At 48.4% G+C, this 15,271-nt stretch overlaps 1 protein-coding gene across 1 annotated transcript in view; it reads left to right on the top strand.

Annotated features, from left to right (window-relative positions):
* Nucleotides 1-12,514, top strand: part of BTBD16 (BTB domain containing 16) — a 51,326-nt gene extending 38,812 nt beyond the window's left edge. Inside the window, exons 11-16 of the mRNA XM_061163181.1 lie at nucleotides 4,808-4,899; nucleotides 5,779-5,861; nucleotides 7,538-7,615; nucleotides 8,753-8,851; nucleotides 10,680-10,868; nucleotides 12,372-12,514. Of these exons, the coding sequence (XP_061019164.1) occupies nucleotides 4,808-4,899; nucleotides 5,779-5,861; nucleotides 7,538-7,615; nucleotides 8,753-8,851; nucleotides 10,680-10,868; nucleotides 12,372-12,440 (610 nt within the window). The 3' untranslated portion in view covers nucleotides 12,441-12,514. The remainder of the gene's footprint in view (nucleotides 1-4,807; nucleotides 4,900-5,778; nucleotides 5,862-7,537; nucleotides 7,616-8,752; nucleotides 8,852-10,679; nucleotides 10,869-12,371) is intronic.
* The last annotated feature ends 2,757 nt before the right edge of the window (nucleotides 12,515-15,271 follow it).

The following is a 15,271-nucleotide window of genomic DNA, read 5'->3' on the forward strand; positions in this document are numbered from 1 at the left end:
ATCTGACGCAGGTTCATTCTGACTCAAAGCAGAGGCCCAGCACAGCGCTTGGCAGGACGCCCTGAATCGCAGTGACATTTGGTGGGTGATGGTGGTGCTGGTGACATTCAGAACTGTTGTTTCTTTACCACACTCTGGTGTCAGGAGCTGAGGGGACCATTTCCTGCTTCTTGGGTTTCAGAAGGCGTCCTGGTCTTCTGCACCGGGTTACCTTTTGGAAAAAAGCCCTTTCCCCTTCTCATCTCGTATTATCGCCCCCAAGTCGGTCATGTGTTTCAAACTTCACATTAAAATATGAAATATTCAAACATTTCTCATAGAGACAAAGTAATTTTTAACACCAGTTTTTTACTGAGGTAAAAAGTACATAACAACATAAAAATGACCATTTTACCCATTTTTATGTGTACATCTCAGGGGCATTACGTACATTCACACTGTCATACAAGGGTTCCCATCATCCTTCTCCTGAACTTGTTCTGCCTAAACTGAAACTCCATACACATAAAGCAATAAATCCCCATTCCTCTCTCCCTCCGCCCCTGGCAACCAGCACTCTACCTCTGTCTTTGTGAATTTTACTGTTTAGGAACCTCATCTGCTTCCCAGGTTGACTCAGTGGTAAAGAATCCGCCTGCCAAGCAGGAGACACGGGTTCAAACCCCGCGCCAAGAAGATCCCCTGGAAAAGGAAATGGCAACCCACTCCAGTATTCTTGCCTAGAGAATCCTACGGACAGAGGAGCCTGGCGGGCTACAGTCTATGGGGTCTCAAAGAGTCTGACACAACTTAGCTTTTAAACAGCAGCAGGAACCTCATAGAAGTGGAGTCATACAGTATTTTTGCCCTTTTGTGTCTGGCTTATTTCACTTAGCATAATGTCTTCAAGTTTCATCTGTGCTGTAGCATGAGTCAGAATTTTAGAGTGTGCATTTAAAAGGCTAAAATTTGAAGTGCTGGGCTAATGGGGCTCTGTGTCTGAAGGGTAAATGATTCTAACTGATGACAGGATGGAGGAAGTGAGAAGGTCATGGCTGACCACAGCTCTAAAGTGACAGCCTGCGCTGGTCTGATGGAGACTTGTCCCCGGCACTGTCTTTCAGGAGGTCAGAAGGAGGGATTTGTCCCCAGTGCCTTGTGAGCAGATCCCAGAGCTGACCTGAGTGTATCTTTCAGTATCAAGGATCTATGAATCATCCTCCCTAAGAGGCTCATGCTCCAAGGGTTTCCAACGACTTTTAAGAGTCAGACACCATAGCCTGAAGCTTTTCTCAGAAACGTTAGTGTGTGCTCAGTCACTCAGTCGTGTCTGACTCTTTGCGACCCCATGGACTGTAGCCCACCAGGCTCCTCTGTCCATGGAATTCTCCAGGCAAGAACACTGGAGGGGCTGCCATGCCCTTGCTAACCCCAAAGTGTCTGTACAGACACAGCTCAGCACTGGGGGGAAGCCAGGCCAGCCTTTGATTCCACCGAACAGCCTGTGAAGGGGCTCCAACTGCACAGCCAGCTTCCCCACTTTATGTGACATAAAGAGACTGATGAGTGTGATCATCCTTGGCCCAGGAAATCCAGATGCCGCCAACCCCTCCAACCTTGACCAGCAGAACTGAATTAGATTGATATGCTCGGGCTGTCTCCAGAAGTCTCGACAGAGTCCTGGCTCTGCCGTGGTCCGCCCCCTCAGCTCTAGGGGCAAGATTACGCCCATTGATTCGAAGGGGTTGGACCACACCACTCAGATGTTTGGGGAATTTAGAGAATTAGCAGCGGAGGCCACTGGCGGACGCCACTGTTTTCTTCCTTTGAGGTGGCCTGGAGCTCCGTCGAGTTAGAGGGTGGCAGCCTTGGACAGCAAGGAGACCAAACCAGTCAGTCTTAAAAGATATCAACCCTGAATGTTCATTGGAAGGACTGATGCTGAAGCTGAAGCTCCAATACTTTGGCCACCTGATTCGAAGAGCTGACTCATTGGAAAAGACCCTGATGCTGGGAAAGATTGAAAGCAGGAAGAGAAGGGAACGTCAGAGGACAAGATGGTTGGATGGCATCGTTGACTCAATGGATATGAGTTTAAGCATACTCTGGGAGATAATGAAGGACAGGGAAGCCTGGCGTGCTGCAGTTCATGGGGTCACAAAGAGTCAGACACATCTTAGGGACTGAGCAACAACAAGCGATAACGAATGCCACCAAGAACCTGATCCTGCATTTGACCGGCTCCAGTCCAGGTCTCTTTCCCTGGGAGGAGGAGACGATGGTGGTGATGGTGAGGACCAGAGTACTCTGGTGGAACCAGCAGCTGTGCCCAGCGCTTCACAAGAACTGTCACCTCTACTTCTCCCAGGGAAAGTACATGTGACCACTGTCCCCCCGACGGAGAAGGAGATGGAAGCCTGGGGAGGCGAGACCCCGTGGCTGACGGCCGGCTGCCCCAGGACTGGAGCCTGGCCTGTCTGGCTCAGGGTCCCCAAGCATGGCTGGGCGATGGATGAGCTGACTCGTGACCTGGCCAAGTCAGCCGCCCTCAGCACCACTTCCTGTGACCCAAAGGGGCCTGTCTCAACAAAACCCTTCCAGAATCCTCTCGGGGAGGAGGTCTGTCCATACAGGTCCTGGCTGACGGTTGTTAGGTCTGAGTGCCTCTCACAGGGAGCCTCGGGTCCCTCCTTACCCTCCCAGCATCCTTCCCACAAGCTGTGGAGTTGGCGCCTGGGGGCTTCTGAGCTGGAGGGGACATCTGTCTTCTAGGTAGTCCTTTCCCATCTGGGCTGAGACCACATTAACCTGCAGCTCCAGCAAGTTCGGTCTCCTCTGGGGCTGCTCTGGGCTGTGGGAGCCCTTGACGAGAGTACAGGTTTATTCCTCAGAGCACGAAGCTGGACTGGGGGGTTGTGCCATCAGCCCCTTCTTCCCTCCTTGACACTTGCACCCATCATGATGCCGCCCAGCTTCTTCTTCCATTAAATGGTAAGAGAGAGGCAGAGAAGGAAGTGGCATTTAAGTCAGAAAAAGGAGGCAAGCAAGAGTTTTTGTTCAGCTAAGAGGTGCGTGTTTCTTGGGGTACTGGCATGGCCCCCACTAGCCCAGCTCTTACTGCCCTGGGTAATGGAGGGCTTGTTTCAGGATCAATAGCCCTTCGCTCCTGGAAGTATCAGCCTTCCTTTATTTATGCCTGGTCCGTCCACCCCAGAGATAGGTCCCCAGTGATTGCATGCTAAGTTGCTTCAGTTGTGTCCAGCTCTGTGTGACCCTACAGACTGTAGCCTGCCAGGTTCCTCTGTCCATGGGATTCTCCAGGCAAGAATACCGTGAAGTGGGTTGCCATGCCCTCCTGCAGGAGATCTTCCCAACCCAGGGATCGAACCCTATGTCCCTTACATCCCCTGCATTGGCGGGCAGGTTCTTTACCACTAGCACCACCTGGTAAGCCCAGGTCCCCAGTGGATTCTAATAAATAATCATTGAATTTGCATTCACTCATTTGTCTTTGTGCTCCAGCCCCTTTCCCAATGCCTCAGCATCCCTGATCTTTTCTCCTGGGATCACTGCCATGAAGGGGAGTTGGAGAGCCCCAGGAATTCCCAGATCTTGTGAAAACAAATGGTCCCCAGTCAGGGCGGTGCGCACCCCCAGCAGAGGCGGGACACAGAGCCAATGAAGCGTTCAGTCTGGCTGGGACAGGGTGTGATTTGGACACCACTCCTGATTCATGGAAAAATATCCTAAAAGTGCCCTTGGCTGGTCTCATACAGGAACTGACTTGAGGGAACAGCTACGTTTCCAAAGGGACTTGGAAAATTATCCCTTGTTGTCCCCATTGGTCAAAAGTGACTATTTTACAAAGCAAGTTGTTTCAAAACAGGAGTGGATGTGTGTACGTGTCTTCTCAAGGTGAGTGTGATCTCAGCCCGGCCCTGACGTCAGCCACGTGTGGAAATTAACCAAGTTTAGTATTAACAGTGTCGCAGAGAGCTGATCCCGGAACCAGCTGCTAAAATGAGTTACCCACTCATCTGACCTTGCCTTTTAATTCTACCAGAAAGTGCTTCTTTAAAAACAATTTTATTTAGTTTTGACTGTGCTGGGTCTTTGTTGCTGCATGGGCTTTTCACTTGGGGGCTTCTCACTGCAGTGGTTTCTCTTGTTGCAGAGCACGGGCTCTGGGGCATTCAGACTTCAGTAGTTGTGACTCTAGAGCAGCTCAGCCTTCATGGCACATGGGCTTAGTTGCTCCGTGGCACGTGAGATCCTCCAGAATCAGGGACAGAACCCGTGTCTCTGGTGTCTCCTGCATTAACAGGCGGGTTCTTTACCACCGAGCCACCAGGGAAGTCCCAGAAAATGCTCCTGAAATGCCTCAACTGCCCTTTGGCCAGTTACTCAAGGTACAGGAAGAATCAGCAGCTATGGGTTCAAGTCCTGGCTGAGTCGTTGTTTTTTCCTCTGTAAAATGGAGCCGATGGTTTTAGTCCTGTCTGCCCCCTTGAGAAGCTTGTGAGACTCAAGTGAGAACATGTATCTTCAAACCCTCTGTACAGTCCCATGTGTTCCATCATCATTTAATAAGTATTTGTCAGGCACCCACTATGTGGTGCCCAGAGGGATATGTAGCCTTATGTCTCGTTACGACCTCAGTGGCAGCCGCCCTCTGCTTCTGCACTCCCCATCCACCCAAGAGAGAACCAGGCACCATCTGCCTCTGGTGGGTGGAATCACTGGCCTCTGATGTGACTTTCACGAGCTCCAGCCTATTCCAGAAAGGAGGGTTCTGAAAGCCTTTTATCCTCTTTGCCTCTCTGCTAAGCTTCCCCAAGAACTGTTCCTTTCTGGACCGGGACGTGGGACAGAACTTGATCCCTCTCTTCCTTTGCCTGCGTCTGCACAGCATCACCAGAGGTAAGCCCTGCCCGTGGGAGGGTGTCCAGGGGAGGCCGTTGGCTGCCTCGCCCCTCAGCACTCCCAGAGAAGCCCACCAGCCATTTCCAAAAGAATCAGCCGAGGTCAAGATCTGGCTCTATCACTTCCAAGGTGTGTGATTTGGGGAAAGTCACTTAGCCGCCCGGTCTCAGTTTCCTTGTCTGTAAAATGGGGATAATCAAAGCTTCTATGAAACATGACGATGGATGGAAGGGCCTCAGTGGTTGTGAAAGTGCACTCGGCACCCAGGACTGGGTTGTTGCCAACTAACCAAGGGCCTGGCCTCTTAGTGCGGCAGCCCCTCTGGGTCATTCCCTTGCTCGGTGGGTTGGCAGAAAACTGTGGGCCTGTGCTCCAGGCTAGAGTTTCCTCATCCTTATGCTCTGGGCCCAAGGCATGACTTGAAAAAAGTGGGCACTCTTGGGGAGTGTGTTTGGGGCAGCCCAGATGGCCAATCGGTGAGGTTTTTGCATCTGGAAGGACATTGGAGAACTTTTTCAAAGCCATTTCTAGTCATCCAGATTGAATGAGTCGCTCTAAACCCAACAAATGGTTGATGGAGCCCAGATAGATTTGTCCAAACGGCTTCTAGATACTCCAAAAACACTTGTTTATCAGATCTCAATCCTCCCTCCAGGGCAGGATTGTGGGCGGGGGGCAGGGGGAGGCTGGCTGTGAACACATTGGGGGAAAGTGCCTTGAAATGTCTCACTTGGGTCCCGTATGTCTAAGGATGGGATAGGAATGCTCTCCCATCCTCAGCATCCCAATTTCCTCCTCTTCCCCTCCGTAAACAAGACTCCTGCGGTTCTGTTAGGAATAAATCCATAAGAATGTTCCCTTTGTGCTTCTTCCCAGGCAAGGATCTGGAAGAGCTTAGGCACATAAACTTCTTCCCTGAATCCTGGCTGGTCCGGATTACCTCCAACCACTACCATGCGGTGAGTCGCCAACTCAGCAAGGAAACAGTTATCGAAATTTATTGCCTTTGCTTTTTCTGGGGATGTGTTTTGCATTTGAAACCTCTGGGCTTCTGAGGTCGGGAAGTATCTGGATCCTTCCCCAGGGGAAGTGGACAGAGCCAAGCCTTGAGGGGAGGAGGGAGGTGGCCCTGCCTTGAAGCCCAGGTGTTTAGAGCATCAGCCCTGTTGACCTGAAAAGTCAGGGGCCTTTGGCCACACGGCCCTCCACACTGAGTCCCCTCACAGATGCAAATGTCATGGTACTTGTTATTGACATTTTCAAAATGCAGAGAAATTGAAAGAAAGCAAACGCATACCATCAGACCCATCACCCAAAACAACTACTACTAACGTCTCATTGCACATGACCTTCCAGTCTTAAAAAAAAAAAAATACATTGTTCTTTTATCTTTTAATGAAATGTTCTTTTATCACCACTTTTAATGGCTGCAAACTCTTTCACCAAAAGGATGTGCTACAAAACCTAACCCTAACCCTACCACTTGGTGACTGGCCAGTGCTACTTGGCCTCTCCTTTGTTGCAGAAAAGTCATGGTGTTTCTGATTGTTAACTATTATAAATAGACTGTATGGTGAATGCATTTGCACATGATGGTTTATTTTGACTAAGAATTATTTTCTTATAGGATAATTTGAAGAGTAAAAAATACTGGCCCCAAAAGGAATGTGCACTTTTGTTCTTGATATATATTAGCAAATTTGGGACCAAATTACTCCTTCCCCAGTGATAAATGAGGTGCCTTCCTTTGAGCTCAGCAACATTTTCCTTTTCCATCACTTGTGTCAATTGTGAAGTGAACAGTGGCATTTCATTTTTTAATATACATCCCCTTTATTCCTAGTAAATGTGAGTATTTTTCCATGTGGTGTTTCCCTCTTTGTGAATTGTCCATGCAAACTATTGTGCTTCTTATGTGCTTCCAATCGTGCGTTTTCAGAGATGAAATGGGGCAGTGTTTGAGTTCTGAAGGTTTATGAGTCACTAGTTAAAATTCAATTCAGCTCAACAAATACCTATTGTAATGTGCAAACCACAGGGCTCAGTGGCCCCTGCACAGTAGATAAGGCCTCCATGGAGCTGTGCTCTTTGGGGACATAGCTCAGAACTGTGCTCTGATGGAGCAGAGAAGGAGAGGGGTGACAGAGAAAGAGGGGACAGTCTCGGGGCTGGGGCTGGACTCCTCAGGGAATCCCCCACCTCCCTCTTCATATCCCTCTGACCCACACACCTCCTCCCTTTTGCCGTCAACCACCAATGTCATCCTCCTGAAATTTGCTCCCTCCTGACCCCAGCCCTCATGTGGAGCCTGCCATATGGGGCAGTACCTGCTCTTGACTTTGTAGCCAAGAGTATGCTCTGCCTTGTGATTGGGCTCCCAATAAACACATTTTATTTCTCAGCTAAGAAAAAACATGCTGGGGCATTTTTTGTGTCTTCATCTTTGCATCCTGTGAAATCCTTGAGCATGGTACCTGGTTAGCAGGTTTTCAGTAAGTATTGTGGACTGGATTCATGGGTGAATATAGGCTCCAGAGACAGAACTCTTCTGAACACAGTGAGGGACGTTGGGATCAATGCAGTGAAGATGTTGGGGAATCAGGTTGCTGGTAAGTGGTGTGTGTTTTCCTTTCAGCTGGAGAATGGGGGCGACATGGCCCACGTGAAAGACCTAAGCACCCAGGCGGTGAGATTCGGGCTGCTTTTTAACCAGGTACTGACCACCGGGCTGAGCAAGGGGAAGGACCATCCCACCTCGTGCTTGGTTAGAGACCTTTGTACAATGGCTGTGGTCAAGTCTTACCTGTGGCAAGATGGCCAAGGCAGAAAAGGAAATTGTAGGTGTAACTCTTAAACACTCGCCACCCCCTCAGGGGTAAAATTCACAAAACGGGGCCCTGGCGTAGGCCATTCAGTAACTTGATACACACAGCTATGTTGCCCCATGAGGTTGACCAGCTGACTCAGTTTTCAGGGTTGGAGGCATTTCCCTGGGGATGTAGAACTTTCTGTTCTAAAGCCAGGAAAGACCTGGACAACCTGGGATGAGTTGGTCATCCTCTTCCCCACAAATATGGTGAGCTGCCAACCGCTCAAGAAGAGATTCCACTCTGAGCCCGTGCTTAAGGTTGCCAGGGTGGCTATTCTGGGCAGCTATTTTGATGGAGCCCAGACTCAAACCAGCTGTGAGTTGGGAGCTTGGGTGCAGAGCACCTGGGGACTCAGCCACCAGACGAGTCCGAGGGGCTGGGAGCTGCACTGTCTTGGGATCCCTTGACAGGCATGATTCTCCAAGAAATGGCTGCAACCCTCCATCTTCACTAAAGCCACCCAAGAAGTGCTCCCAACAGTGTTCATATTTTAGGGGGTTGGGGCCCTGAATCTATCTTCAGATACTGCCCCCTGGGTCAAGCCTGGATGGGCTGGGTCCAGCCCCTTGCTTGCAGAGATCTGTCCAAGTGGACAGACTGCAGACAGCAGTGGCCAGGACACCCTGCAATGCATGTGGGCATGGAGGGTCTCTTAGGGCCACTGAATTGTAGCGAAACACTCTGTTTTAAAGGTCTGCAGACCGAGGGTCATCTAAGAACATGCTTAACTCATTCTTCTCCCCACTAAGGGGCATGCAGAGTGAAAAGCATAGCCCCTGAGTGCCAACCTGTAAAGATTTGTAAAGTCACTACAGTTTGTCTTTTCTTCTCCTTCCTAGGCTAAAATTGTTGTCATGTTTTAAATCACAAATTAATCCCTTTAGTTTTTGTATCTAGAATTGGTTTTGCTATATCCTCTTCCCTTTGAATACTGAAGATTTTTTTCCATGTCACTTTGTTGCTTACCTTTCCTCATTTAGGAGTATACGACACATTCAAAAGTGATTACCATATATGGATTCTTCTTTGAGATAAAAGGAGTCAAGCATGACAGTACCTCCTATAGTTTTCATATGCAGGTAAGGAGGACAGAGCATAGGAGAGGTATGTCTCTGAAACAGCCTTTGAGATTCAGTCGGTTCATATTGAATTAATAATAATTGATTAAACATGAATTGCTAATCCATTTGGAATGTGTTGTAGGCCTGGTGTTAATCAGGCTGATAGGTGTGATGTCATTTGATTTTTGCAACAACGTTGTGAGGTTGCTGTTATTAGCCCATTTAACGGATGAGGATCTCAAAACTGAATGTCTTCATGTTTGTATGGCTTCCACTGCTAAGGCCAGGGTTAAATGCTAGTCCTCTGAAACCACATCTGGAGCTCAGTTCATTTGCTTTCTTTTTTTAAGGATTTTTTATATGGACCATTTAAAAATTCTTTATTAAATTTGTTACAATATTATTTCTGTTTATGTTTTGGTTTTTTGGCCATGAGGCATGCAGGATCTTAGCTTCCCAACCAGGGATCGAACCCATATCCCCTGCATTGGAAGGCAAAGTCTTAACCACTGGACTGCCAGGAAGATCTTTCAACTTGCTTTCAATTTGTACATGCTGGGTGATGTTTTACAGGTGGCCCTTCTTTCATGGAGGTAGCGCGTAGTGCCTATAAAGACAGAGGGAATGGTCTTGTTTAGGGTGGCAAAGCAGAGCTGTGGGCAGGACCCTGGAGGAGTCAGGAGGGTGAAGGCCTTCACTTCCAAGCTCCTGCTGGACTTTGAGGAGAGGCAGGTGTGCTGGCTTTCAGAGTCGAGACTGAATTCAAACTGCCTGGTGAGCTGTATGGTCCTGGTGAGCCCAGGAAACTCCTAAGTTACGCTCCCCCGAACTTTAAGACAGAGAAGGTAATATGACCTACCTCCCTAGGTTGTTGTGAGTATTAAATGTGTTAAATTGTGCAAACAACTTGGAACAGGGCCCCGATGATGATGGTGACAACTCTGATGGTGGACCCTTATGCTTCACTTAGGATTTGATTAGAAGTCTTGTAAACTTTAAGCTCCTTGAGAAACCATATCTTTAATTTTACCATATCTCTTTAAAATGTATTTATTCTCAGCTGCACTGAGTCTTCATTGCTGTGAGAGAGCCTTCTCTGGTTGCAGCGTGCGGGTTTCTCAGTGAGTGGCTTCTTTGGTTGTGGAGCGCGGGTTCTAGGGTGTTCAGGCTTCAGTAGTGGTGGCGCATGGGCTTAGTTGCCCCGTGGCATGAGGGATTGTCCCAGACCAGGAATCAAACCCTTGTCCCCTTCATTGGCAGGCAGATTCTTAACCAGTGGCCCACCAGGGAAGCTCTACCATATCTATTACCACTGCCAATCACAGTATCAAGAAGGTAGGGATGGTACATTTGGATCATGAATGGATACATGAATGAGAATCCTGGGTTTGCTTCCAGCTTAGCCACACCTCTTTATGTGTCCTTGAATGGGTCACATCTCTTCCTTGGGCCAGTCCTTGGTCTTCAGTGACTCAGGCATTTCCGTCCATAATGGATTTTACTGGATGGAAGAGATGAATTATTTAACAGTAGTCGAAGTGCTCATATGAATACTATGTCGGTTTTTAAATTCTGGCAAAGCCATGTGAAGACCTTCCAATTCAATACGGATTGACTTCCTGGCATTTTCCTGAGTTGTCCAAACCCCAGTCCATCGGCCATTACTCATGGTGAGGGTTCAAATGCCAACTGACTCAACAGCAAGTGTGCTCAGGAAATGGGGCCATGGGGAAGTGCTTGCTCCCTGCACACATCAGACAGGAGGGCTGAGGTGCCAGGAACCAGGTTTCGCTGACTCTGGGTCACCGGTTTCAGTCCCACCTAAGGCGGGTCCCCCTTCTTGCAGAGAATAAGGCACACTGACTTGGAATGTGCCTCCGCGGTCTATGAGAACACTCCCATCAGCCTGAGAGCAGAACGCCTGGTGACGTACGAGATCAGAGCCCAGACCCTGGTGGACGGCAAGTGGCAAGAGTTCAGGACGAACCAGATCACGCAGAAGTTCGGGTTGGTCAAGCCATCCTGCAAAAGCCATGTGAGTGCTTGTCTTTTCTCTCTGGTTTCTCTTTTTGCTCTTTCTCTCCTCTGCACATTTTTTGGGATCACTGACTTTACATCTCCAGTGATCTGCGGGTGAAGTTTGTTAGGTTTTTAAAGGATTATCACAGCTCCAAATAACACTAAAGAGAAACCTCCTAGAATGTAATCTGGGCATACTGAAAACTTTATAAGTCAAACCAGACTGCTTGATTTGGGTCACACCAGGTCCTTTCTCCAGCTTCCCCAGTGGCTCAGTGGTAAAGAATCTGCTAGCAGTGCAGAAGATGCAGGAGGCGTGTGTTTGATCCCTGGGTCAGGAAGATCTCCTGGAGGTGGGCATAGCAACCCACTCCAGTATTTTTGCCTGGAGAACCCCATGGACAGAGGAGCCTGGTGGGCTACAGTCCACAGGGTCAAAAAGAGTCAGACACGACTGAAGCAGCTGAGCATGCGCGCATGCAGGTCCTTTTTATAAATATGGAAGGATACTTTTAGGGGGAGGAGGGATGTTTGGTGGAGGGTACTTGCTGCCAGCACCTCCACTCTTGCCTGAACTTCACCTGTCACTTCCACCGAAATCCACGGCCCAGCCCAGCTGCCCATTGCTCATCCGAGGAGAACTGAGGTCATCTGCCTCAATGGGCTGCCCCGGCATCCAGGTTGATTCAGTACCTGGCTTTACTCCTGACGACTGCAGTCCAGAAACTGCCGGAGAGCCTGTCTGCAGTGCTGGGAGGCTGTGAATCCAAGCCCTCACTGCCATGCAGAGAATGGGTGTGTACGTGCACACCAGTCCTGGCTGCAATCAGAATCACCTGGTCCTTTGCAAAGTCCCCAGGTCTGAGTGCCTCCCAGACTTGACCACTTCTCCTGTGCGGGGGGAGGGACCCAGGTATTAGTATTTTTCAAAGCTTCTCAAGTTATTCTCTATGATGTTAGAAATCAGAATAGCAATTTCCTTGTGCAGGCAGAAGGCAGGAGGAGAAGGGGATGACAGAGGATGAGATGGTTGGGTGGCATCAACCGACTCGATGGGCATGAGTATGAGTAAACTCCGGGAGTTGGTGATGGACAGGGAGGCCTGGCATGCTGCCATCCATGGGGTCGCAAAGAGTCAGACATGACTGAACAACTGAACTGAACTGTGAGGCGGGAGCAGGGGAAGCTGGAATGTTGACCAGGAGGGAATATGAGAGAGATTTCAGAAGTAGCTGAAATGTTCTTTATTATGATCAGGATGGTGACCACACAGGAGTGCTCACCTGGGAAAATCCATCAAGATGTATCCTTAAGTTTGTTGCACTCCTTTGTATTCAAGTTAGACTTAATTTTTTCAGGTTTGTTTTAAAAACTTTCCCTACGTCATTCTTGGTATGCAGCCGGGGTTGAGAAGCAGGCACCTTACACAGTTGCTAGGCCTTCCTCTTTTCAACCCTTCTAGAGGGTGATTGCATTTGTCCTAAAAGTTTCATTTGCTTTGTTTTGTTTCATCTTTTAGGCCTTGAAAATCCAGACTGTGGGCATCCCTATCTATGCAAGTTTTTCATTCGTCTTCTCATTATCTTAACAGTTTTCAGAAGAATTTCTTCCATTGGTCCACATAAGAAGAAATAAAATAACATTAAAGGGACTGCTCAAATATTCAGCTGACTCTCCTAGTTAGCAATGATTGCGTTAGCACTTTTGTTCGCTGTCTTGGTCTGTTGGGCTGCTATAACAAACCACCGCAGACTGTGAGGGCGGGGGGCTTATAAACAACAGAACTTGATTACTCAGTCTGGAGGCTGGAAGTCCAAGATCAAGTCCAAGAATCCTGCAGATTCTACATGCTGTCTGGTGAGAACTTGCTTTCTGGTTCATAGACGGCTGTCTTCTCCCCATGTCCTCACGTGGTGGAGGGGGTAGGGAGCTCTCTGGAGCCTCTTTTTTTTTTTTTTTTTTTTTTCTGGAGCCTCTTTTAATGAGGGCACTGATCCCAGAGAGAGGGCCTTGCCCTCATGACCTATTCACCTCCCAGAGGCCCCACTTCCTAATGAGATTACCTTGGGAGGTTAGAATTCAACACATGAATTCTAGGGAGACACATTCAAACTATAGCACTCCCATTTGTGTTGTTTGAGGATGGAAAGTACCAGAGCCATGAGCCTGTTGCCGTCATTGACCCCAAAACACCCTGAGTCCAGCCCTGACTTGATTACATTTGGGAGCACTCTGATGGGAGCACCAGCAGTAACAACATAGTCCAGCGGGGAGCTGCAGGGCTCCCCCTTTCATGATGCATTCTCTGCCTGCTACACAGAACAACGTAACTGACCGCTGACCCTGGCAGGAGAAGAGGTAGGAAGGGAAGCCAGGAATTATAAGATATGGAGTGACTTACTGACTGTCCCACCTTTTAAAATGAACCTCTGTGGTTTGGAGAAAGCAAGGGAAGAGAGTTTCTCTTCCCACTCTGTGGATTAGTTTTCTATCTCAGTGCAGTCAAGCACCACAAGTTTCCTGGCTTAAAACAACATATATTTATTATTATGCACTTGTGGTGGCTCAAAGGTCCAGGTGGCTTTGCTGCCTCACCTGCTCAGGGTCAGGTCTACAATCCAGTGGCAGCTGGGCTGTGTTCTTATCTGAAGAGATGAGTGAGGAGAATCCATATGCACACTCGTGAAGTTGCTGGCAGATTCATTTCCTTGCAGCTGTATGACTGAGGGCCTGACTGCTGGTTATTGGGAAGAAGCCACCTAGGTTCTAGCATCCCCCTGCACTTCCCTGCTACATGGGGCTCTCTAGAGACATTTCAGAGCATGGGTGTTTGTCCTTCAAGGCCAGCAGGAGAGTCTCTCTCACAAGGTCTGCTAAGACAGAGCCTTGCATAATGTAAGGTCATCTTAGTGATTACCCATCAACTTCGCCATGTTCTCTGGGCTACAAGAGGGTCACATGTTGTACCTCTACTCAAGGGGAGAGGCTTATACAAGGGATCACTTTAGAGTGTGTCCATGACAGAGTGTTATCCGGTGTCTTTGGGAACGTGATGGAGCATTGCTGATGCTGTATGGACAGCAAGGTGGGTAAATTTAGTCTAATGATCACCTTAGAAGCAGATGGGCTAAAAGAGCCTCCTTCGCAGCAGAGGACCGATACCCTGTTCTCTCTATTATATTTATTTTGTTCGAAAACCCTGGGATACTTTATGCTTTCCAGACTGTCCCTGATATGAGGTGTTTTGATGAACTGATAGGTGTGACCCAGTGGGGTAGCCTGTTGGAAAACATGACTTCAATTATTCCTCCCACCCCTGCAGGGCTGGGACAAGGCCAGGCAAGTGAGGCAGTCTCCTTGTGTCAAAATACACCATCATTCAGATAAATAAGAATTTAGTGAATTATCATAAAAACTCAAAACCAGTGCTAAAAATCTATGATGTAGGCTGATGAATCACCGCAGGTGAACACACCCCCATCCCAGCCACCTGATCAAAAACCAGAGCATGATCAGGACCCCAAGTGCCCCCCAACCTTGAACCCCTTCCCAGGCACTGCTGCTCCTCGAAGGTAAACACCATCCTGAGACTCTCACATTCATTACGTTGGCCATTTAGTTTGAATATTTAATGAACAGGATTGTGCAGCGTGCCCTCTTACATGCCTGCATCCTTTTGTTCAATGTCATGTTTAAGAGATTCATCCGAGTCTTCACAGGGAGCTGCAGTTTATTTTAAAATAAACAGGATCGTTTCCTTTTTTACCTGAAATGCTACTTCTATATAATAATAATACAGGCTTGTCTGAAAAAATGAGAAAATTCAAAGAGAATAAAATCCAGTGGGACTCCCATCATTCAGACATTAGGCAGGTGACCTTCCCGAATTATTTTTAGATGCACTTAGAGTTTTCTTCCCATTCAAAATGGAATTATGCAATCAGTTTTTTCTTAGAACCTGATGGTTCTTAAATAGGATGGGTTTTTTTTTTTTTTTTTTTTTTTAAACAGAGAAGCACAGCCTTGGGAGGAGAAGCGATGATAAATTTGCCTTGCCTCCAAAATAATTGTGCCAAGTCAGAAAAGTCTCTCATCGCTTCCTGTCTCTGAATGGTGCTTCCTTGTCTATAAAAGGGGAAAAAGGCAGCGCCTCCGCCTCCATCTCCCCAGGTGCTGTGAGCCACCGCGGCAGGTAACAGCTCCCCCGGAGCAGCCTCCAGGCAGACGTGGGGGTGGGGCTCGACATCACTGGCTCTGCAGACAGAGCAGCCTGCTGGCATTTTACCAGGTCCCAGGGGATAACAGGGACGATAAGAACTAAAGGCTTCTGAAAAGCAAGTCTGCAGATGTCCAAGAGGGAAGAGGCTGTGAGGAAGTGCTGCTGAGACATGAACGACTGCCCACTTGCTGAGGGAAACC

This window comes from Dama dama, chromosome 15, assembly GCF_033118175.1.
Source record: "Dama dama isolate Ldn47 chromosome 15, ASM3311817v1, whole genome shotgun sequence".
In the NCBI taxonomy this organism is placed as follows: Eukaryota; Metazoa; Chordata; class Mammalia; order Artiodactyla; family Cervidae; genus Dama; species Dama dama.